The sequence below is a fragment of the Salarias fasciatus genome, chromosome 7 (genome assembly GCF_902148845.1).
Source record: "Salarias fasciatus chromosome 7, fSalaFa1.1, whole genome shotgun sequence".
Taxonomy (NCBI): domain Eukaryota; kingdom Metazoa; phylum Chordata; class Actinopteri; order Blenniiformes; family Blenniidae; genus Salarias; species Salarias fasciatus.
Window position 1 is genome coordinate 3,651,691 of NC_043751.1, and position 22,463 is coordinate 3,674,153.

Below are 22,463 nucleotides of genomic sequence, written 5' to 3' on the forward strand. Positions count from 1 at the left end.
CGGGGTCAGAAGGACAGGTTGATGAGCGGGGCGGGGTCAGGGGGACAGGTTGATGAGCGGGGCGGGGTCAGGGGGACAGGTTGATGAGCGGGGCGGGGTCAGGAGGACAGGTTGATGAGCAGGGCGGGGTCAGGGGGACAGGTTGATGAGCAGGGCGGGGTCAGGGGGACAGGTTGATGAGCAGGGCGGGGTCAGGAGGACAGGTTGATGAGCAGGGCGGGGTCAGGGGGACAGGTTGATGAGCAGGGCGGGGTCAGGAGGACAGGTTGATGAGCAGGGCGGGGTCAGGGGGACAGGTTGATGAGCAGGGCGGGGTCAGGGGGACAGGTTGATGAGCAGGGCGGGGTCAGGAGGACAGGTTGATGAGCAGGGCGGGGTCAGGGGGACAGGTTGATGAGCAGGGCGGGGTCAGGGGGACAGGTTGATGAGCAGGGCGGGGTCAGGAGGACAGGTTGATGAGCAGGGCGGGGTCAGGGGGACAGGTTGATGAGCGGGGCGGGGTCAGGGGGACAGGTTGATGAGCAGGGCGGGGTCAGGGGGACAGGTTGATGAGCGGGGCGGGGTCAGGAGGACAGGTTGATGAGCAGGGCGGGGTCAGAAGGACAGGTTGATGAGCGGCGCCGTGTTCTCGCCCTTCTCCTCAGGACTCCACTTGATCAGAGGAGAGCTCAGGTCGATCAGCTGCAGAGAGAGAAAAACATGGAAGCCGTCAGAAATCAATCGGCAACACCCTGACAGCGGCTCCTTAACAACGTGCGTGCGTCGGGTACCTGAGCCGCGGAGGCAGTCTTGCCGCCGGTCTTGATCAGATCCGGGGTGTTGGTTAGGTCGATGAGCAGTTTCTCTTGAGGCTGCAGATCCGGAGCTGGAACATCCAGCAGGAGAACCTGAGGGGACGATGAAGACCAGTCAGCTTCTCCTCATCACACATCATGTACTGCACTGCGACCTTCAGGACCACGAGAGCCGCGCTCTTGATTCAACAAACTGTTCTGTTGAAGATTGCCTTATTGTAAAAAAAAAAAAAACAACATTTTTTAAACAAAAGGACGTGCAGTTTTTGATATAAGTTGTTTCTGAATATTACAACCACTTAACTGAAGAAAAACGAGGCGAGCACAGAAAATATGGTCACTATCAAAGTTCAACAGCATATTAATAAACTAGTGTCAAACATCCTCTCTGGATATATTTGGTGTGTAAAGAGAGAAAGCGTGAGTGGTGTCTGTCTGACCTCCTCCATCTGTCCGTTGCTGTCTCCGGGCGTCTGGACCTCCATCACGTTGCCGTTGGGTTCTGGCTCTTCCCGACTCAGCTCGGTCCCGTCTGGACTCTCTGTCTGCTTGGGACGGTGGGGGGGTGGTGATGGGGGGCTGGGCGGCTCCACCCTATCCTCCTCCTCTTTCTCCTCCTCCACCTCCTCCTTCTCCTCCACCTTCTCCTCCTCCTCCTCGTCCAGGCAGAAGGGCTGGATGTCAGGGATGTCGCCAGGCTCCTCCTCCTGGACTGGTTTGGCTGTGGGGCTGCGAGAACCAAAAGAAGAAAAACCAGTCAGAACTCTGCACATCTTCACGGTAACAGGGAGATTTACACCGAGATCTTCAAAGATTTAATATTTCTAAGCTGCGATAAGTTACACCATCAAAAGGCTTCCTGAGACGCTCAGACACTAAATAACACGTTTATATTTACATTACTATAAATCACTAATTTTGTTTTCTAACTGGACTTTAAATACCGTATTTCCCCGAATATAAGACGACTCTGATTATAAGACGACCCCATTTTTCAAATATCATTTTGTGAAAATATGTTGAAGACAATAAGGTTACTCATAAAAGAACTGTTTATTGTACAATTATTCTAAACTCAAAAACTCACAACAGAGATAACATTTCACGTGATTTAAGAAAAAAAATATTACTGCAATATTAAATAAAAAATATATTCTTTCTCAAAATAAGCAATAAGTAGCCTCAAAGGTTCAATAACTGCATTAATGATGTAAATAACTATAACCATCAAATTCAAGTTCTGTTCAACTTCATGAACATTAATAATTTTAGCCCTTTGTGAATGTTGGGTTCAGTTTGGCCTGTACAGAACAGTTCTTCAGAAAGAAAGCAGCAGATTTCAGCTGGTCTGAGTGTTTATTACTTTCTCCTGAAGGCTGTAAAACTGAAACAAAGCAGATATACATATAAGTGAACAAATACACAAGATGTATCACAACATACATCACTGTCTAAAAACTAAACCAGTATTTAAAATCAAAGCCGCTAGCTCAATGCTAACTATGAATGGAAACGCCATTGACATGCTAATGGAATTAGCATCTGCGTTGAAACTTCAAAACAAACTGACAAACTCACAAGTATCAGTTTCACCTCCATCCTGAACATCAACTAAGTATACTCAAGTACTTACAGGCAGATATTCTCGATGCGCTGTTTGAATTGAACCTTAGAAAAACCACCAGCAGCCACACTGCTCAGTCTTCTTCTCTCACTGCTGCAGGCTGACACTCTGTCCAGCTCACTAGCTCCCCCTAACGGGGGGCGGAGCCACTGCATGAAGCAGAGGCAGTACAGCTTACCGGGACTCTGGCTCCATCTAGTCCTCCATTATAGCACCAAGGCCTGTGCGGTATACCGATCTGTACTGAATACCGGTTTTTATTTTCGTTATGATATGAATTTTTCATATACCGTAATACCAGTGAACAGCCCAAGCAACGTCCAGAACGTGCCGCAGCAGTAAAGTGTTTCAGCAGGGACCCATTTCACTGCTGCACACCAACAACACGCTGCCGGCGAGAGCTCTCAAAGTGAAGCACACGCTGTTTACCCAGAGGAACCAATACCAAAAAGAGGAGCCACGTCTGTGGTTTGGAAGTTTTCCGACTTTAAAAGGTCGGACGTGGATCAAACAACTATCTTTTGGAAATGCTGTCGAGCAGAAGTGGTAGCCGGCGGTGCTAACACTAGCAATTAGCTTCACCACCTTAGCCGAAAACACGTTTTAGAGTACCAGGAATGTCATAAACTAAGATCCACACCCTCCACATCCACAGCTCAACCTGCAAGTAGCAGTCAGACGTCCATTCAAGATGCGTTTGCTAGAAGGGACTGCGTCTAATAAGAAAAAAAAAACAAAAAAACAAGCAGCGGCTCGAGATAACAATCGCAATCACGCAATCTGGACATGAAAAAAAATACATGATACAGTCCTTATGACAGTCAAACGGGCTATTTAAAGCCAATCAACTGCAGTAATTATTTTCTTATTAGAAGAAAATGTGAGTAACAACACTCTTACATAAAAAAAAAAACAAAATACCGTCAAATACCATGAAACCGGTATGAATAAAAAAAAGACCGCGATATGAAATTTTTGCCATACCGCCCAGCCCTAATAGCACCACCCCATTTTTGAGAATACCATTTCTGGAAAAAAATATCGTCTTATATTCAAGCCAATACGGTATTAGAATGTACAGTAGTTACCATCAGTGACCACTAGATGTCAGCGTAGGACTGTTTCACCTGAAGCTGCACTCTCTCCGAGCCGAGCCCCGGTCTGAGGCGGAGACGGGTGGCGGCGGCAGCGGCGCAGCGTGGGCGGGGTTGGTGGACCGTGGGGACGGGATGGCGGACACTCTGCGTCTCACCGGCGTGGGGAGGGCGGAGGGGCGGCGGGCCTTCACCTGCAGCGACGCACAGCCGCCCGCAGAGGGCGTCAGAGGACCGGCCGACGGCTTCTGAGGGAGACTGAAGGGAGGAGGAAGGATTGACTGGAGTCAGGAGGCAAGGAGGAGGAACCCTCATGAGAACCCAGCTCCAGGCAGAGACGTCCCCTACCTGTCCAAGCTGCTGAGGGACATCAGCCTCTTCGGCTTCGGCACACTGGAGACGCCTGCAGACACAGTTGTGGTGTTTCAGAGCCTGAAGGAGCTCAGTTCTGTTTAGGGGTTTAATAAGGAGAAGGTCTCACCGGCTGCTGCTCTGCCGGCGGTGCCGGGCGTCGGCAGCGCCGTGGCCCTCAGCGGGCCCTGAGGCCGGCCGGACTGCCGCTCCGCCGGCCTCTTGCTGGGCGTGGCCTGGGCGGGCGTGGAGTCGGCCCTCTTCAGCAGCGACCGTCTGGCCGCCTTCACACATTCCGCTTCCGGCAGCCTGGGGTGTGTGGACAGCGAGCGGCGGCCAGCGGTGGCGGGCCGCGGCGGCTCCACTGTGGAGCGGCGCGCTTGGCCCGGGTTGGCCGCTCTGGGGACGCTGCCGGGGGCGGGGCCAGGGCCGCCGCTGAGACTGCAGTTCAGAGAGGAGCCGACTTTACCTGAGAGGAGACAGGAGGAGCGTGAGAGAGTTCAACGGCGCGGCGTTCTCGCTGAATTCAGTCAGCCGCTGGACTGAGCCAACCTTGAGCCGGGGACAGAGACGTGCTGGAGTTGAAGCTGGACACCGAGGACGAAGACGAGGACGTGTTCCTCCTGTTCTGAAGGGGCGGAGCTTTACCTCCTGATGTGCTCCTCACGCCAACAGTCTGCTGGACAAACACTCCATAAGTCAGGGCTGAACGCCGTTTTGTTTTCAAACCCTGTCAACCCAACGGTCGGCGCTCACCTTGGTGGGCGGAGCCATCACGCGTTTCCCCGACGTGCAGGAGCCGACGGAGGAGTCGCTGAGGTTAGAGGTCACACTCTCCGTGTCAGAAAGGAGATCCTCGCACGACTGGGAGCGAGTGGAGCGACGGGAGGTGGGGCTTCGCTTCGAACCGCACGCCACCTGACGAGACGGACAAAAAGATTCAATCTGCTGGAGACGCCGGACAGGAAACACTTCACAGCAGCCGGTTTTCAAACTACTGCTTAAATATCAGGTGGTGAAATGACAAGATAAAAAGGTTTATTCTGTTACTTTGCTCGGTGGCTGCAGTCGGGTTCTCTCCATTCTGCCCCTGCTGGCTGAACCGGAGCTGTGCATGGCGGGCAGCTTGTTGGGCAGCACGGCGGAGCCGCCCATCGCCGCTTTCCCCCGCAGCGCCGGCCGGGCCGGAGCCTTGGCTCCATCTCTGGGGCTGACTCGAGAGGCGGAGAGGCGGGACGAGGAGGCGGCGGAGGTGGAGAGGCGGGACGAGGAGGCAGTGGAGGTGGAGAGGCGGGACGAGGAGGCGGCGGAGGTGGAGAGGCAGGACGAGGAGGCAGTGGAGGTGGAGAGGCGGGACGAGGAGGCGGCGGAGGTGGAGAGGCGGGACGAGGAGGCAGCCGCAGAGAGGCGGGAAGAGGAGGTGGCGGAGGTGGAGAGGCGGGAAGAGGAGGTGGAGGGGCGTGACGATGAGGCGGAGGCGGAGAGGAGGGATGTTGAAGCTGCACTGCAGCTGGCCCGCGCTGCCCTGCTGCCGCTGCCTCTCAGCACCTGGCGCTGGACGGCGGGCGGCAGCAGCTTCATGGGACTGTCCTGCACGCAGAAGGTCTCCCGCTTCACCGGGCTCAGCACGCGGGCAGCAGGGTCCAGCACCCCCAGCTTGGCCTCGCCGTCCTGGATGAAGTCCTCAGTGTCGGCGGCGGTGCCGCCGGCCGGCTCGCTGCTCTGCAGCTCATTGGCCAGCTTGTGTGCTTCCTGACAAATAGCATCCAGCTGCTCGCCGGTCAAAGGGCTCCAGCTCGCCTGCACGCCTTCGCTCTGCAGCCTGGACGCCACGGCTTGAGAAACGCAGCGCTCCTTATGGCTGACCGGACCCACAAACACCTCGTCCTCATCTTCATCCGCAGTGCTGCAGCACAAAGACCAAGCAGTTACAGACTCAACCCTCCCTGGATGCTTCTGCACACGGTTTCAATGTTTCGTTCAGATTCTGACCACGGTAAAGCCTGAAGGAGGTCAAGAGTTCTACCAGGGTCCTGCGATTCAGGACAGAACTCCATGAAGAGTTTTGCGTCACATCGCTGGTAGTAAAACAGAATTGTGCTCATCTCTGACTCTGTCAGATCAACAACTCTATTCACATTTATTTTCTGGAAAACAAAGTTTTTGTTTTATAGTAAAATAAAGAATGGTGGTTTCGTATGACGTCTTGATTTGTTGCCAATTTTCTCAAGAATTTTGATGCAACTTATTAAGCAAACACCCATAATGCAACAGCTATAGCAGAACTTTTTCTTTGATATTTCAGAGCATTTTGCACCTAAAGTTTTCATTAAAACTGGATTCATGTTAAAATTACAGTCATTTACGGGTGTAAATGTTTGGGAGTTTTTTTGTACAAAACTATAGAGATTTTCAAAATGTGTGCTCTGCACCATAGCTTTCATGTTTTAATTTAAAGGTTATTGTGGCACGATTTTACCAGTCGGGCCACTCAAGCTGAAATTACTGTCTGTCTGTAACCCCTGAACTAAAATCTGTGACACCCCTGAGCTACACTCACGAATGACAGTTAATTTGCTTAACGCCACCAGGGGGTGCCAGTGTACAGAAAAACCTACCACTAATTCTGTTTATAACTTTACCTCAGTAAAAGTTATGAAATCATATTTTCTTGCATTCATACTGCAGCAAAAAGCTGAAGCAGTCCTCTTGTGTATTATACATTTCTCGGGTTTTGGCAGAAGAGCTTGTCAGTGGTGCCCTGGAGGCAGAGAAGCAGACTTGGAGCTGAGAGTTCACTGGTTTGAATCCCAGGTCACCACTGCTTTCAGCAAGACCATTTCAGCTCCAGAGAACACACTGAATCCTAGAAATGTGGAAAAAGGTACTTTCCCCAGAGGATTTATAAAATATGATTAGTTAGTCATCTTACTGGTCAGAGAAGTCAACTCAAACTGGGACTAATGTGACTTTTAACTCAAGGACAAATTTAAATATGGAGTCTGCAGAGGATGAGATCTTCAGAACTTATGAGCTCTACTTATTTCCTTGTGCAGTATTTTGCAAGTTAGTGTTACTTCCTGTCACAAGCAGCCATTAGCTGGTTTATGGGGGTTAAAATCTGAGGGTTTCTGCAGCTGTTCCATCTCTGTGGGTTTATTTTACCTGCATGGGGACAGCGACACGTCGAAGTCAAACTTCTCCTCGGGCAGAAAAAACACGTCTGTTCAGAGACAGAGACACAAGCAGAGACAGAAGCGGAGTGAGACTCGATGGGGGCTCAGAGGACAGCTGCTCCTCCGCTCACGGTCCTACTCACCGCTGGAAGCCCCGCCGTCCATCCCGATGAGCGCGCTTCTCCCTGGGGAACACACTCAGATCAGACCTGCTGCTCTGCACCGTTCAAGACTTTACTCTGATCAACGTGAAGACGCTGCTGCTGTCTCTTATTGAAGCTCTGCAGCGGCCATGCTAACTGCAGCGTTAGCATGTCAGCCGGCCGTCCGTCCGCGTCCAGCTCTATAACTCACTGCTCAGATGCTAACGATACCAACACGAGGCGGCGCCCACACAGAGACTGCTGGAATTCACACTGTGATCCGCAAAATGAAAATACAAACCTGCTGCCCCGCTGTCTGTTGAAACACATTCAAAAGCTTCCACACGAAATCACGCAAACTGACGCAAACAATTCAAATCTGCTGCACCGGGAGTCACGTGTCAGCGAGGCGCCCTGCTATTGGTCTGCATCGTGTGACATCACCAAACCAGGAACTGTGGGGAATGTAGTCCAAATGGATCCAGAGGAGGACCCAGAGATAAAATAGAGAAAGGAAACAAAATTTCCTCCCAAATTAAGAATTTTCTATTTTATTATATTAATTGTAGAAATATAAAATATATTAGTAATAATTTCCCTCTGCAAATGTTTTCTCTTTCTAATAATGTATTATATCGATTCTATTGTACTGTAAGGAGCTACATCAACATATAGATGGAGATTCAGAACTCCATAGATAGATAGATAGATAGATAGAGAGAGAGAGAGAGAGAGAGAGAGAGAGAGAGAGAGAGAGAGAGAGAGAGAGAGATTTTGGCAAGCTGTTCTGAAATTTATTCGCTTGGCTGTATTTAAAATATCTTTAAAGCGATACTTCAACATTTTGGCAAATTGGCCCATTTAGGGCAATTCCCTAGTCATTTAGAACAGCCTACTTACTTTTTTTGTGAGGGCGATCTGTTGTTTATTCAGCAGTGGGTCTGAGGAGAGCTTTCACTACGCTGTGCAATATTAATGCAAAATTACGAGATTGAGTGTTTTTTGCAAAGATTGCTAAAACGGAACTACTTACTAAACATGGCGTCTGGGCGTAGTGATTTCAAAAGAAAAAGTAGTTCTCAGTATTTGCTACAGTGTCGTAACACTACAATAGTATTTGTTGGTGTTCCACAGCGTAGTGAATGTGCGGATTATAACGTGTCCACCAAAGTGTTTTGGGGTTGTTGGATTGTGTATTTGATGAGTTTGACGAGGGAACCAAATGTACCATCCACTTCCATTATGTCCGCCGTGAAGCTCTCCTCAGACCCACCGCTGAATAAACAACAGATCGCCCTCACAAAAAAAGTAAGTAGGCTCTTCTAAATGACTAGGGAATTGCCCTAAATGGGCCAATTTGCCAAAATGTTGAAGTATCACTTCAAATAAATTCTTCTCAGTAAAAATGAGCATTCAAGACATCTGAAATGACAGTCCTCCTACGTAAAATTAACATTTCAAACATCTAAAACATCATGTTTACTAAAACAATTGACATCACTTTTCCAATACTATTGAGTTTCTACTTCCGGACACCCAGAATGACATTCCTCCTATTTAAAACGAACATCTGGATATCTGAAATACAATTCTTGCTATTATTAACACAAACTTCAGGTCTCCATAATACAGTTTCACTTGTCAGAATTTTCATTTTAGACATCAAAAATTAAGAAAACATACGATAAGTCACTTTGTCTTTTATTCACTTGAGTGGATATGTATTTCAGATAGCTTTATAAAAAAATCTTCCTAGATAAAAATAAACCTTCCGGATGTCAAAAATGGCATTCCACCCATTTAAAACAACCATCTGGATGATATATGAAATACAATTCTTACTAAGATAAAGGAAAAAAAAACTTAAACGTTTAAAAACTTAAAAGCAAACGCAGCAACTCCATTGGCTCCCGGTTGAGCAGCAATTATCTATAAAATCCTTCTGTTCACCTTTAAATCCATTCATAAGTCCTTTCCTCAAAAGGTTGGAAAGGAAAAATGACAATAACGATGTATGATGATCAAAGACAGGTTAATTGAGGGAATACTGAATACTGGAATACTGCATGATGTGCTTATGACTCCAAGTTTGTTGAAATTCATGTAAAGTTTACTTTAAGGCCTGTTATTTTTTTACACGTCCAGAGCAAGCTATGGTGTAAAAATCAGTGCTTCTTGTGAATGATCTGATTACCAGGTAAACATCGAGCTGGCATGGCAGAGTGGACTCAAAGCTTATCAATGCATATACCTGTGGTCAATACCATGTTGCTCATCATATGCTTCATCTCCTGCACTGCTGGAGGAGGGTAGGATGGTGAGCAGCAAGCAGTTTGGCGAGGACAAAAAGAAGCAGTGTCTCCATCTGCAAAATCTTGCAAAACAAACTCATTTGCCTCTCTCTGTTCTCTCCAAATTTGGAAACTATGAATCTGAAAAACACATATCCATTTTCCAGCCCACCGTTTCATATTATAGTCAACTTGGAGGATTCATTATGGCTTATGACACAGAAGAGAAATCATGGCACTGTCCTTGTGCAAAAGTCAAAGAAATCCTGCCTCCACAAATATATTGCAGAACTGCACATGTCTCAGACACACCACCAACTGTACTAAAAAGTTCAAAGCGCTGAGGAGGTGGAATGCCCAAGTGGACCGTCTTCAACAGCAGTCAAGGACAGTCATGTTGGGGTTGATGTTGATGACAATCTATATCCATCAAAACATGAAAAACAGATGAAAAGAGTACATTCTGGAGAAAAAGAAGTTACCTGCTGTTCTTCCAGAACAGTCTCGGCTGCCATCAACAGAAACACAATACCCCACACACCTCAGTCCGGAGGAGATGTTGTGCCAGCACTGTCCAGGCCCTGTACCCCTGAGTGACCCAGTCCTCATTACCAACAAGGCAGAAATCCTCACCAGCTCCCGTATAGTTAATGATGTCACTTTAACAACATGTTATTATTATTGACAATGCTTGATTTTCTTTACTGTCATAGTCATTTTATGTCGACTGAATGATGGTTTTTATCATATATTCTGGTCTTCAGACATCTCTACCTGCTGTAAATCACGCCATCAGTGTGGAACCTTCCACCGGTACCAAGAGTGGAAAGATGGCCTCCACAATTTCAATGACTGGATACTCCTTGATCTTCCTCCATGCCCCACAATAACAAACATGCTACAGGTAATCTTTTTTTTAATGTAATTTAATCAAGACTAATGTATGAGCAGAATATTTAATCTGATGTAGGTAAATTTACACTAACACGTTTTCAGAGTACATTGATTTTTTTCATGTTGTTTCTCGCTTAGGTCCAAGCTGCAGTGAGCTGAGTTGTCCAGTTCTTGGAATTGACAACCAGAGTACAATTCCCACCTGCTGACACAGTCCTCCATGGATATCTTCACTGTGAAGCCCTAACTGACCATAACGATCAATATTCGTGTGTCAGCTGTGGTCATCTGGTGGTCACCTCCATAAGAAAGGAGCCTTCCATTTATCAGGTAAAAATGCTTTCATGGAATAGACAGTGTTGATTACAGACTGGATTTACTCTCTGAATTAACTTTTTGTGTCATATTTTCACGTTATTCCCTTAGTAAGCGACCTTGAAGCTGATGTTGAAGCTTTTTGGAGCCACTTGCAATGGAAAGGATCGGTCGAGGATTTGCTACAAGTAGCTAATAATGAACAATTGTCGGACATGTATTGAACCTTGTTAATGACTGCAGAATAATGACAAGTGGGATGTTCCATAACGTGTCTCCTTTGCCAATATGCCACTAAACTTATGCTTTTATTGATGTATTTTTATCTTTGCTTATCCACAGGTCAACAAAGCAATCCATTTACAGTCAAGCCAACTTTCCACTTTTGGGCACCATGGATTGGAAAAGACACCCGTCGCTCAAACTCTGTCGTGAACATAGAATTTCAAAAAGTTTGTCCACCAAAACCAGCTGAAGTCTGTAAAATCACAGTCAGGGAAGACCAGGGAAGTTGAGAGATTAGCTCTGCAAGCAGAAGGTGAAAACACTTGCCAACACACAAGTTCTCTCGATTTTTTCCTGTGAGAAATGTTATTTTGGGTCAAAATTTCACCTATATCACCAATTTGTTATATTTCATAGGTTCATGTGATTCAGAGATTATGCAGGGAGTGTGGACTGGATTCTTCAGGATCATGAACCGACCTCCTCTTGAGATTATCCAGTGAAATGAAGTCAAGGCAAACATATGACAAGGTTTTCCAAGAGATATGGGCTGCCTCTGGTAAGCAAAATTCCACTCAGCGTACATGTTCAGGGAGCTATTTATTTGGGTGGAGCAGCTATCTATAGTGTTGAATTTAGATCGTTTGTGTTTTGTCTAAAATTGATAATATTCTGTATTTCTTATTCCCCAGTTGCTGGACTGTGATAATGGGCCAGTGTGGCTTTATATACAGCATAAAATGCAATATCAGAGCTGAGAGCCTACATGATTTTGCTGATATGCTATTGTCTTGAGCACACATGCCCAATATTGTCATATATGACTTTCCATGTGGACTAGCTAGGGAACCTGAAAGTTTGCCTTTCAGACCATGTGAAGGACGGTTAGGAGCTCCAACCCCAGACAAGATTTCAGAGGTCAAAGTGGGAAAACTCCAAGGGCTCTAGCTTCGTAGACTCCGCCGAGTCCGCCCGCTGTCAGCGGAGCGCAAAGTGCGCCGTCGGCGGATAAAGTCAACAGGGCGTGTCCAGAAAATTATCCTAATTTCGTGAACCAGGCGCAGTCACGCCTCACTGGCGCAGGTGGCGCAAGAGGGAGGAGAGAAAGTGGGTTTAACCCAGCTGAGAGTAATTTGACCAATCAAATGAACACCTCTCCTTTTTTTCAAATGCACTGCAGCAAAAGACAGTGCTTCATTAACATGATGAACTACATTTTATTTCCTGGCCTCCATACTAAACCATAGTGAAGCAACAATGTATATGAAGGTATTTTAAAATAAATAATCTCTTGAAGAGCTTGGGGAACCAGACAAATGAAATAACAATGCAGACACATTTACAGGCTAATACTTCTTTCAGAGCGCCTATCGGCTCCGCCGAGGTCTTTACATACAGTGTGCGCTTTTACGCACGGCACTATTCATTCACAAAGAAAGACAAGGCAAACTGACAGGTGCATGGCTGTTATGTAGCAAATGCGTCGTGACAAGATGCAAGATCAATAAAACACACTAAGAGCCTGCCCAAGACTGTCCGAACCGTGTTTTGATCCGATGGTGTGAAATAACTTCTGACATCGTGTGGGTTTCCTCCTCAAAAATCACAGGTAGAAATGATGATTCACCTGCTTTTTACGCTGTTCAACGCATGCATATGCAGCCATGCGGGATCCACATAGTTCCGCGCCTGCAATATTTTATTTTTTTAATCAGATCAGTCAACTGAATGAAGCCGCTGTCATTGCGTGGAGTGTGTTGTGGTCAGCTCTAGTGACAAACGGACCGGTTGTCCATATGAAGGATTTCCTTTAAGCCGGTTCAAAATGACCTGAGAGATCTTCCGAGCTCAAAATAGAGACTGTTCATGCATGAATGAGGCGACGCAAAGCGGAGAGTCCCTCATTTTCGACTCATTCGTGATGACAGAGACAACGTATCCTGCTCTGGGCCCGGCCAAATTGTACACTGACCCACTTGAAACCATTTTCGCGTGTGGTTTGTTTTTCTTTTGTCTTTTCTTTCTTTCTTTCTCTTTTTTTTGTGTTTTTTTTTGTTGGTTCTTTGCCTGAGGAAGATCGACAGCGGTGGAAACCTAGCGCGAAAATAAGATAAATAAACAAAATATTAAGTCAAGAGGATCAGCAAACCTTTTAATGCCTCATGTCTGCTTTATCAATGCCTCAAATCAGGTTTCAAAATTTATTTAACTTTTTACAGTGCTCATTTGCGCAGCGTTTGCTTTCACTGACACTCTGCGCACTCGTGTCCCTGATAAACACGCACACACACACCAACACACATAAAAAAGTTGTATTATTAACCGTCAATAATAATCAAAAGCATATTAAAATTAGTAAAATAAGTCTCCCCGGCTGCGCACCAGGACGGACAACTTCCCACACGGTACCGTCCTGACTCTGCTCATTTGATTCTGGGACTACAGGCTCTACAGGACAAAGGTTTTTATTTAGAAAATATGTTCGTTCTAAAATTAATTTTTGGAAACAAAAAATACATGGTTTGCTGTACTTGGATGGAGGATATAATATTTTACCTGAATCTGTAATTGGCACCTCTGGAGTCGCTGGGCCAGTGCTCCTGCTGTCAACTACCGTGTTCACTGTTGTGTTTAATTTTATTACATTAGTTTATTTTTTTTACACCATTTTATGTTATTATTATTTAGTTGTAAACTGACAGCAGCCTACAGTAATTCTCTATACCTGGAGGTGATGCGTGAGCGCTTCATGCGCCACTGCAGGTTCTGCTCTGGACTGTGCAGCAGCTGGAGGTCGATCGGGTATTTTTGGGTCAGAAGGATTACATTTGTTTCGCTGTTTGGCGCGTGCCTCTTCTGACTCTGATTCAGAACGTTCCTCCTCTTCACTCCAGTCAAGATCACTGATGTCATTGTTAGGACCTTATTTGCTTCAGAAAAACATACAAGACACATATTTAGGAAAAGTCAAAGAATTAGACGACAGTGGAATCATTTTTAACAGATTTATTTGAATTCCAAAAACCCAAACGGTCTGTCGGACCGTCTTGGCTGTTCTAGTGTTAAAGAAGATAATAAAAACAATTATGTGCTTCATGAGTGATTCTGTGTATCTTTCATGACACTGACAAGCTGTCAGTGTCATCAGATCCTCCGCTCCCCAGCCTGCTCACACCTGCACGAAACTATCACTGCGCCCAGCTGATTCTGTCGACCCCTCCCCCTGGTGCGCCGCCACGCCCATCTCGGCGCAAGTGTAGCAGACCGGTCAGAAACCCTCTTCTGCGCCTGTCAAAGATAGGAATGCGCTGCCTCCGCCGGTGATCAACGGCCAAGTTGCGCCGTCTAGCCTAAGAGATCTCTCTCCCACTTTACAGGTTCTGATGTTTTTAGCCCCGGGCAGTGTTTATATCAAGCGCTCAGCCACGCCTCCGTCTCGCCCACCCGTGCAAGAAGTAAAGAGAGAGGAGAGAAGGCAGGAGTTTTACACAGCTGTAATTATCAATTAAGTGGACGCCTTTAAATTCACTGCAACTCGAAATTTCACTTGACAGCCATGGAAGACACTGGCAGACAGCCCAACTTCTCCCATGAGGAAACTGATGTGCTGGTCCGGGAGGTCCAAGCTCGCAGTACCAGAATATATGGTACTGCGAGCAGGCCTCCACGGGCGGATGATGCAAAAGCCGCCTGGGAGGAGGTCACCCATTTGGTAAATGCGGTTTGCCCGGACATACTGAGAACCGTTGCCCAATGTAGGAAACGGTTCAATGATGTGAGGAGAAGGGCAAAGCTCAAACTAGCACACCGCAGGAGGTACGCGGGGGCCACAGGGGGCGGCCCCTCCACCAGCCTCACTCTCAATGAGGTTGAGGAAATTGCATCCTCCACCCTCCCCGTCGTAGGCGTGGAGGGATTTGGAAGTGCGGAAGTGGGAATTGAGGGTAAGGCAAGCATTTGTTGTTTGTAAAGGAGACATTCAGTAACCTTTATTTGAAAGCTGCATACTGAAGGTGAGTGGTGTGGACACACAACGTGAATAAACTGCGTAATGGCAATGAAATCCGAAGTACCATAAATGACGCATCGTGTTTGTGTGCTTGTGAAATTCAACTGGTTTACCCAATTGAATCGTGATCATTTTGGCATGTAACTCCTAATGACACAAAATCAAAGACATGAATGCACTTGATTCACTGTTTATTTGCAACATAACCAGCTTCTGCGTCCAATCTCAGTTAATGAAGAGCAGCAGCAGGAGGTGGGTGGTCCGGTGACTGAGGTGGGTGGTCCGGTGGCTGAGGCGGCCGGTCCGGTGGCTGAGGAGGCGGGCGGTGGCAGTCCGGTGGCTGAGGACGCGGGCGGTGGCGGTCCGGTGGCTGAGGACGCGGGCGGTGGCGGTCCGGTGGCTGAGGACGCGGGCGGTGGCGGTCCGGTGGCTGAGGACGCGGGCGGTCCGGTGGCTGAGGATGCGAGCGGCTCTGCGACCCAGGGGGCGGAGGGCACAAGGAGGCGCAGACAGACCACCGCAAGCGAGGACCAGCCCTTCCTTGATATCCAGCAGGGGGGGGTTTGATATGCTGGAGGGGCAGTTCGGCGACCTCAGTCGGCGAGTAGGAGGACTGGAGTCCACACTCATAAACATGGACAACACACTCAGAAACATGGACAGCATATTCAGAAACATGGACAGCACACTCAGAAACACTGCCACCTCAACGGACTCCAGCCTCCTTAGGCCGGCTGAGGCAGCCGAACGCCTCCTCCCGCATGTCACGTCCGCGATCCCCGCCACTCCCAGGTGGCCTTTGAGGTCCATAACGAGGGGAGGACAGCTGACCTCAGGCTCCCCTGCTGGGGGAAGAGGGAGGGGTCGAAGAGGAAGAGGGAGACACAGCTAAATAAAAATCATTACATGATTATTTCATGAGTGACTTTGTTTATTTTTATTGTGACTGATTAAACTGTGGCCACACCACAAACGGCAGCCTAATACTCACATTAAGGGCAGAGCTGAGCAGCCAGGTGGTCTCTCCTCCCACGTGCGCTCTGCTGCTCTCCCTGCTGACACGGCACATGCAGTTCAGCCTCTCTCTGTCTTAAGTCCTGTAATGTCTCCTCCGTGAGGTCAAAGTGGCATCCATGGCATAAGGCTATATTGTGTAGGACACAGCATGCCACAAAGAATGCACTGACTCTCTGAGGGCTGCACGATAATGAACCACCCGTACGGTCCAGACATCTGAAACACATTTTGAGCAGTCCAAAAGTACGTTCGATGACTGATCTGGCACAGCTGAAAACACAGTTAAAACGACGCTGGCGTCTTGTTGATGGTGTAATGTATGGCGTCATCAACCACGTTTTAAGTGGATATCCATTGTCACCTAGCAGCCACCCATCCAGAGGGGGGTCCCCCTGAAAGACTGCAGGGATGACGGAATTCGCCAGGATAAATGAGTCATGAGCTGACCCCGGGTAATTAGCATACACATTTGTCACCAGGCAGTTAGAATCACAGATGACCTGGATATTAATGGAGTGGACTCCCTTACGGTTCACATAAGTGATGGCTTGGGTGACTGGTGCGCGCACCTGTACATGTGTGCAGTCGATGGCTCCCAGTACCCCGGGGAATCCACATTTCAACAAGAAACCTCGTTTCGTTTCCAGCTGTCTGTCGGGTGTACGTGGGAAAACTATGTGCTCATTTGCATGTCGGACTAGACTGGAAGATACTGGATGTATGGCCGAACTGACAGCGACCTGACTGATTCCCACCACCGCGGCCACGGTGTGCTGGAAAGACCCGGTGGCGAAGAAGGTCAGAGCCGCTGTCACCTTTACAGCAACTGGGAGAGCACAGGGGCCACGGGGCTGCGCGTCAGCGGCCACAATGCGTGTCACTGCGTGGACCACCTCACGGGATAGATGTAATCTGTTCCTGTGTCGTGGACAGAATGAAATGACAATTACATCAAACACAGCAGCAGGCTGATCCAGGTGTCATATGTGAGCCACCTGCATTCCAGTTCTGTCATGGACAAATAGGAAAACCTCTGGCGATACACCCTCTCCCGGTATCTCCTCCTCCTCATCCTTCTTGCAATGATGTACTCCATCTTTGTAGATACTGTTAACAATAAAGATTAAAAACGACAAATATGGGCAATCACGTGTATGAACAGTGACTGACAGGCTTACGCTAGCAGCTCTTTCTGTCTCTTTCTCTTCTTTTGAATGTCAAGAGTTGACAGAAGTCCAATATATACTCCTCATCGGATGCCGTAGCTGTTTGTGGTTGGTCGAGAGACGTCAAGTCGATAGATTGCAGCTGCATCAGGTTCACTTTCAATTACGCGACAAACTTGATCTGATATCAGATGTGACAGGACAATGAATACATTTACAATTGTGTATGCTGGTTCAGACCACAACATTAAACAGTGGTGTTGTTTATAGCATTGAAATGTGACTGACACAGTGGAAACTTGCATGTGAGGTTTGGATGACCTGCGCGCACCTGTCAACGAGATTAAATTAGACCGGGCTAGATTGCCTGCGCAGACGTGGTTGGAGGTGGCGAGCTTTCAGCTCAGCTTGTGCCACTGTTTTGTCACAAAATTGTCACTGCACCAAACAAACAGAATACATATGAGTCTTTTCGTAAAAGGAATTTGCAACAAAAGAGCTATCACACAGCTTATTGGTGAGCGAAAAAAAACCATGACATTGCAGACACCCTGCATTTAGAGGCTACATCACGACTTTGTAGGGAAAGGGAAAATCTGTTTTTGTTTGTGTGCATCATAACTCTTAAAGATACATTTGGGAAAGCACAAAGAATTACAGGTAAAATCCTCCGTCTGCGCGCCTATCGCTCAGCGCAGCTGCACAACGGAGCTGGGTGAGTCTACTTAGGACTGCTGGTTCTGCTGTCATCCAGATCAATGTCCTCTGAAATGATTCCCGATAATTCCTATCGCACACATGGCATTCCGGCCATCCCAGACGAAGGAAAATCAATTATGAGAGAACGGTGGTAACATCTGCTATCTGCTCCGTCCTCCGCTCTGCTTCACGTGTTGCCATCAATTCAACTGGGAAAAATGGAGAAATTAATTACTTAATTCGGGAAAAGATCCTACTAAACACGACAATCATTGAGGTGAAAATTTGGACTGGATTAAAGACCGGTACACACTATAGGATACTGTTTAATTTGTCCCATCGCAAATCCTGTTGTGTGCGGTGCCCTGCAAGAGGAGCCAATCAGCTCAGAGCCAGCCTGTCCACACCCTCGAAATGAAGCCCCCTGATTGGCTGAACTGTTCCGTCTTACCAGTTTTACTGAAGCAAATAAGGTCCTAACAATGACACACATAAAATTACAAAGCATTTATACCTCCCAAGATAAGACAAACGCACTTCGTGGGGCTTTTTTCTGCCATTGAATTGTTTTGGTTCATGCGTCTGAACAGGGAGCTAGTTCTGACAGCAGACAATCAGACAGACGGCCAAAAATATCAAGCAAATCCCAAAAGAAAGACAATAAAAACAGGCATAAATAAGAGATATAAGGTGGAAGAAGCTTTAGCAATGATACAGGAGGTCAGTGAAGGGGAATCGGATGGCGGAGACGTGTCGGACATCAGCGATCTTGACTGGAGTGAAGAGGAGGAATGTTCTGAATCAGAGTCAGAACAGCCACGGGCCAAACAGCGAAACAAATGTAATCCTGCTGACCCAAAAATACCCGACCGACCTCCAGCTGCTGTACAGTCCAGCAGAACCTGCAGTGGCGCAAGGAAGCGCTCACGCGTCACCTCCAGGTATAGAGAATTACTGTAGGCCGCTGTCAGTTTACAACTAAATAATAATAACATAAAATGGTGTAAAAAATACACTAACTAATGTAATAAATCTCAACACAACAATGAACACGGTAGTTGACAGCAGGAGCGCTGGCCCAGCGTCTCCAGAGGTGACAATTACAGAATCAGGTAAAATATTAGATCCTTCATCAAAGTACAACAAGCCAAGTGTTTTTCGTTTCCAAAAATTAATTTTAGAACGAACATATTTTCTGAATAAATACCTTTGTCCTGCAGAGCCTGTAGTCCCAGAATCAAATGAGCAGCGTAAGGACAGGTCGGTGTGGGGAGGTGTCCGTCCTGGTGCGCAGCCGGGGAGACTCATTTTACTAATTTTAATATGTTCCTGATTATTATTGACGGTTAATAATGCAACTATTTTGTGTGTGTTGGCGTGTGTGTGCGTGTTTATCAGGGAAATTAGTGCGCGGAGTGTGAGTGAGAGGTAACAAAGTTAAATACATTTTGAAACCTGATTTGGGACATTAATGAAGCAGACATGAGCCATTAAAAGGTTTGCTGATCCTCTTGACTTGATATTTTGTTTACATTATGGAAAAACACTCCTGCGCAAAAACACTGCAAAATGTATGACGGTCTGACACATATGTAGGAAAAGTCAAAGAATTAGAGGACAGGGGAATTATTTTTCACAGATTTATTTGAATTCTAAAAACCCAAACTGTAAGACCGTCTTGGCTGTTCTAGTTTTAAAGAAGATAATAAAAACAATTATGTGCTTCATGAGTGATTCTGTGTATCTTTCATGACACTGACAAGCTGTCAGTGTCATCAGATCCTCCGCTCCCCAGCCTGCTCACACCTTCTGCACGAAACTATCACTGCGCCCAGCTGATTCTGTCGACCCCTCCCCCTGGTGCGCCGCCACGCCCATCTTGGCGCAAGTGCAGCGGACTGGCCAGACACCCTCTTCTGCGCCTGTCGAAAATAGGAATGCGCTGCCTCCGCCGGTGATCATCGCCAAGTTGAGCCGTCAAATTAGAGCCTCAAGTGTCACTACCTTGGCTCAACTTTAAAAAACAGGTACCAGACAGTGATGGCCATCCAATCACTGGTTCAGCACAGCATTCTGCTCTTTATGACAGATTCCATGAGGACAATACCAAGCCTCGCCTGTTCCTACAACTTTCAGGCAAAGAGAACAGTCAAGTAGCAGAGCGGCCATTTGCAATAATGAATTGAAAAAAAACCAAAAAACAATTACTTCTTCAACATGGCATTGCCATCTACCCACTTGTTCCTCATGAGAAACATCGTCCACCACTGCAGTGGAAGCAAAAGTAAAAATGACAAGACACCATCAGAAATACCTTTAAAGCTGACGAGGCAATGAACATGAACCAGGCAGTCTTGGGTCAGTTCAAACCCAGTCTTGCTATTTGTCATGCAACTTCAATTTAACTGTATTGACTTTACTGTAATTGCTTAAATATTTGGTTTATGCCCATTTCGTCTACTGCTATTTCGTCTACTCCCAGTTCATCTACTATATACCATTTCGTCTACGTTTGTCTACTTCAACATTAGACCACCAAAATAACATTAATTATAAGTTATTTAAAGGTGCATTAAGGAGTTTTACAACCTTAAAAATACTTATTTTCCACTATAAATATGTTACACATTTTTAATGATGTGTACAATGTGCCCTGACATATTCATTACAAGTACCTCTAACAGCACTAAATTGTCACTTGAAAGTTGCAGTGCCGGTACGCACCAGCATTTTTTTGGGGAGAATTTGAAAGGAATGATGTAATGCGCGCTCCGGCTGGTTAGGTTTCATTTTGTCCGCCATTGCTCCTCCAGATGCTTAGTGAGCAACAACTGAGCAGGATCTTCCAGAAAGTAAGAACAGACTGGCTTCTAGCACTGCCACAGCTCCACACAGACTCCACCAGGTAAAAGAAACTTAAATCTTACTTGAGCGCTACTAAACGAGCGAGGAAGGAGTTCCCCTCTTCCGTGCACGCGAGCCACAGGGACGAGTTTTTCACTAAGCTGCATTACGCCCAAGGCCTGCAGGGGGCGCTGTTTTGCATAAAATGTGCAAACTCCTTAAGGCACCTTTAAGAAACAGGATATTTATTATGAAATCTGCTACAACAGCTATTTCAACTAGTCTGAATCTGCACTAGCAGAAGCGTTCTCCCAGTACTTCTCCTCAACTCCGACGAAAGACTTCCCTGTGAGGATGTGGAACCACTATGAGGCCTCTGAGGATCGCACCAACAACCGACTGTTGGGTTGGCACAACCGCCTTAATCGTCTTGCCGGTCATGACCATCCCAATCTGTCCCAACTCATCGCTCTGCTGCAGAAGGAAGACAGTGTCTCACAATTCAAGGTTCTGCAGCTGTAGAGTGGTGGACTCCCAGGTGAGAAGAGGAACAAGTGGCAGAAGCATGACAGGCGGCTCAAGCGTCTTCAAGAAAAGTTTGTAGTCGGCAAACTGTCTACTGCTGACTTCATGGACTCTGGCTGCCACTTGTCTGGCTTGTAAAATAGCTTGTAAATTTTCATTATGCATTTGTAATGGTCAGTGTAAACTGTGATAAAGTGAATTGATCAATTTGTCCATGTGAACTGTGATAAAGTGAAATGTTGGAAAAAATGTTTTTGTGTTGAAGTTTAGTATTTAAAAAGGTAAGAATAGGTCAAAATATAGTATTACAGCAAAATCTGTGGAAAAGTAGTGAAACATGGGAAAAATACACAGTAGACGAAATGGGAATATGTGTCAGAAACAGAGTAGACGGAATGGGAGCAGACGAAATGGGAAGTTACCAAATATTGCACTTTTGAAAAAATCCAAGAGCTTGAGAGTCATATGCATCTGTTGAATGGGTTGCAGCGAACACTGAGATACCGGCAGGTGAGTTATAATGTCTTTGTTCTGTCCTTTTCTGAATTTTACCTTCCTGTACGGTAGCAAGCTCATATCAAATCAGAATCAGACACTTCTTTCACTAATGGTGTAGCTTTTGGATAGAGGCACTGCTGTGCCATTGTTACTCTTAATTCACTGTCATTTTTTATTTGAAATCCAGCCAAGGCAGTGCTCACAGTACTCAATGCATGGGTCTGGTTTGGTGATGCTGCATACAGGGACATTTTTAGGTTCGCCAATGAGACATACTGTTTGCCACATGTGTGTCAGTACTTGTCCCAGCTATTACTAATCAGTGATAATTTAAATGATTTCAGAATCAAATCTTTTTAAAATATCTGTTGAAGGCTCTGCTCCACCTCAACCTCACAAAGACCTTTTAGTCTGTAGAGAAAAATTTGAAACGTGACAACTGTTGTCGGCTTACCAGCAGCAATACTGAAGAACCGCAACAGCAACATACCACTGTCAATCTTAGGGCCAATCCCAATTCTACCCCTTTCCCCTACCCCTCAGCCCTTGGCCCTACCCCTATCACTCTCCTACCCCTTTTAGAATAGGGCTGAGGGCTAGGGCTATCTTTGCAGCACTATGAATTGGGATACCCCTTGGCCCTTTAAGCCCTGCCGCGCTCCTATAACAACAAAAAATTATGGATATTAGAAATGACAGAAATTACATTAGAAATTACTTTTATTTTTTAATAATGGTATTATTATTTACCTTATATTTCTTTTTGAGGTTCTCCCACTTTTTTGAAGCTTGCTGGGC

General features: G+C 46.6%; 1 protein-coding gene across 1 annotated transcript; it reads right to left on the bottom strand.

The window, feature by feature from the left end:
• Positions 1-468: 468 nt before the first annotated feature.
• gtse1 (G-2 and S-phase expressed 1) lies at positions 469-7,566 on the bottom strand. The gene is made up of 13 exons (XM_030095650.1): positions 7,484-7,566; positions 7,183-7,224; positions 7,029-7,086; positions 5,290-5,769; positions 4,914-5,076; positions 4,620-4,781; positions 4,416-4,539; positions 3,994-4,332; positions 3,861-3,915; positions 3,546-3,770; positions 1,235-1,523; positions 771-887; positions 469-681 (listed from the first exon to the last, which is right to left on the bottom strand). Exons 2-13 carry the CDS (start codon positions 7,202-7,204, stop codon positions 595-597), a joined length of 2,121 nt encoding a protein of 706 aa, XP_029951510.1. The 5' UTR covers positions 7,205-7,224; positions 7,484-7,566; the 3' UTR covers positions 469-594.
• Between the last annotated feature and the right edge of the window lie 14,897 nt (positions 7,567-22,463).

Coding starts and splice junctions, on each gene's coding strand:
- gtse1 (XM_030095650.1), bottom strand. CDS start 7,204: ATGGACGGCGGGGCTTCCAGCG. Junction 4,782..4,913: donor GACTGCAGCCACCGAGCAAA/GTAACAGAATAA, acceptor CCGTCTCGTCAG/GTGGCGTGCGGTTCGAAGCG. Junction 682..770: donor AGACTGCCTCCGCGGCTCAG/GTACCCGACGCA, acceptor CTCTCTCTGCAG/CTGATCGACCTGAGCTCTCC.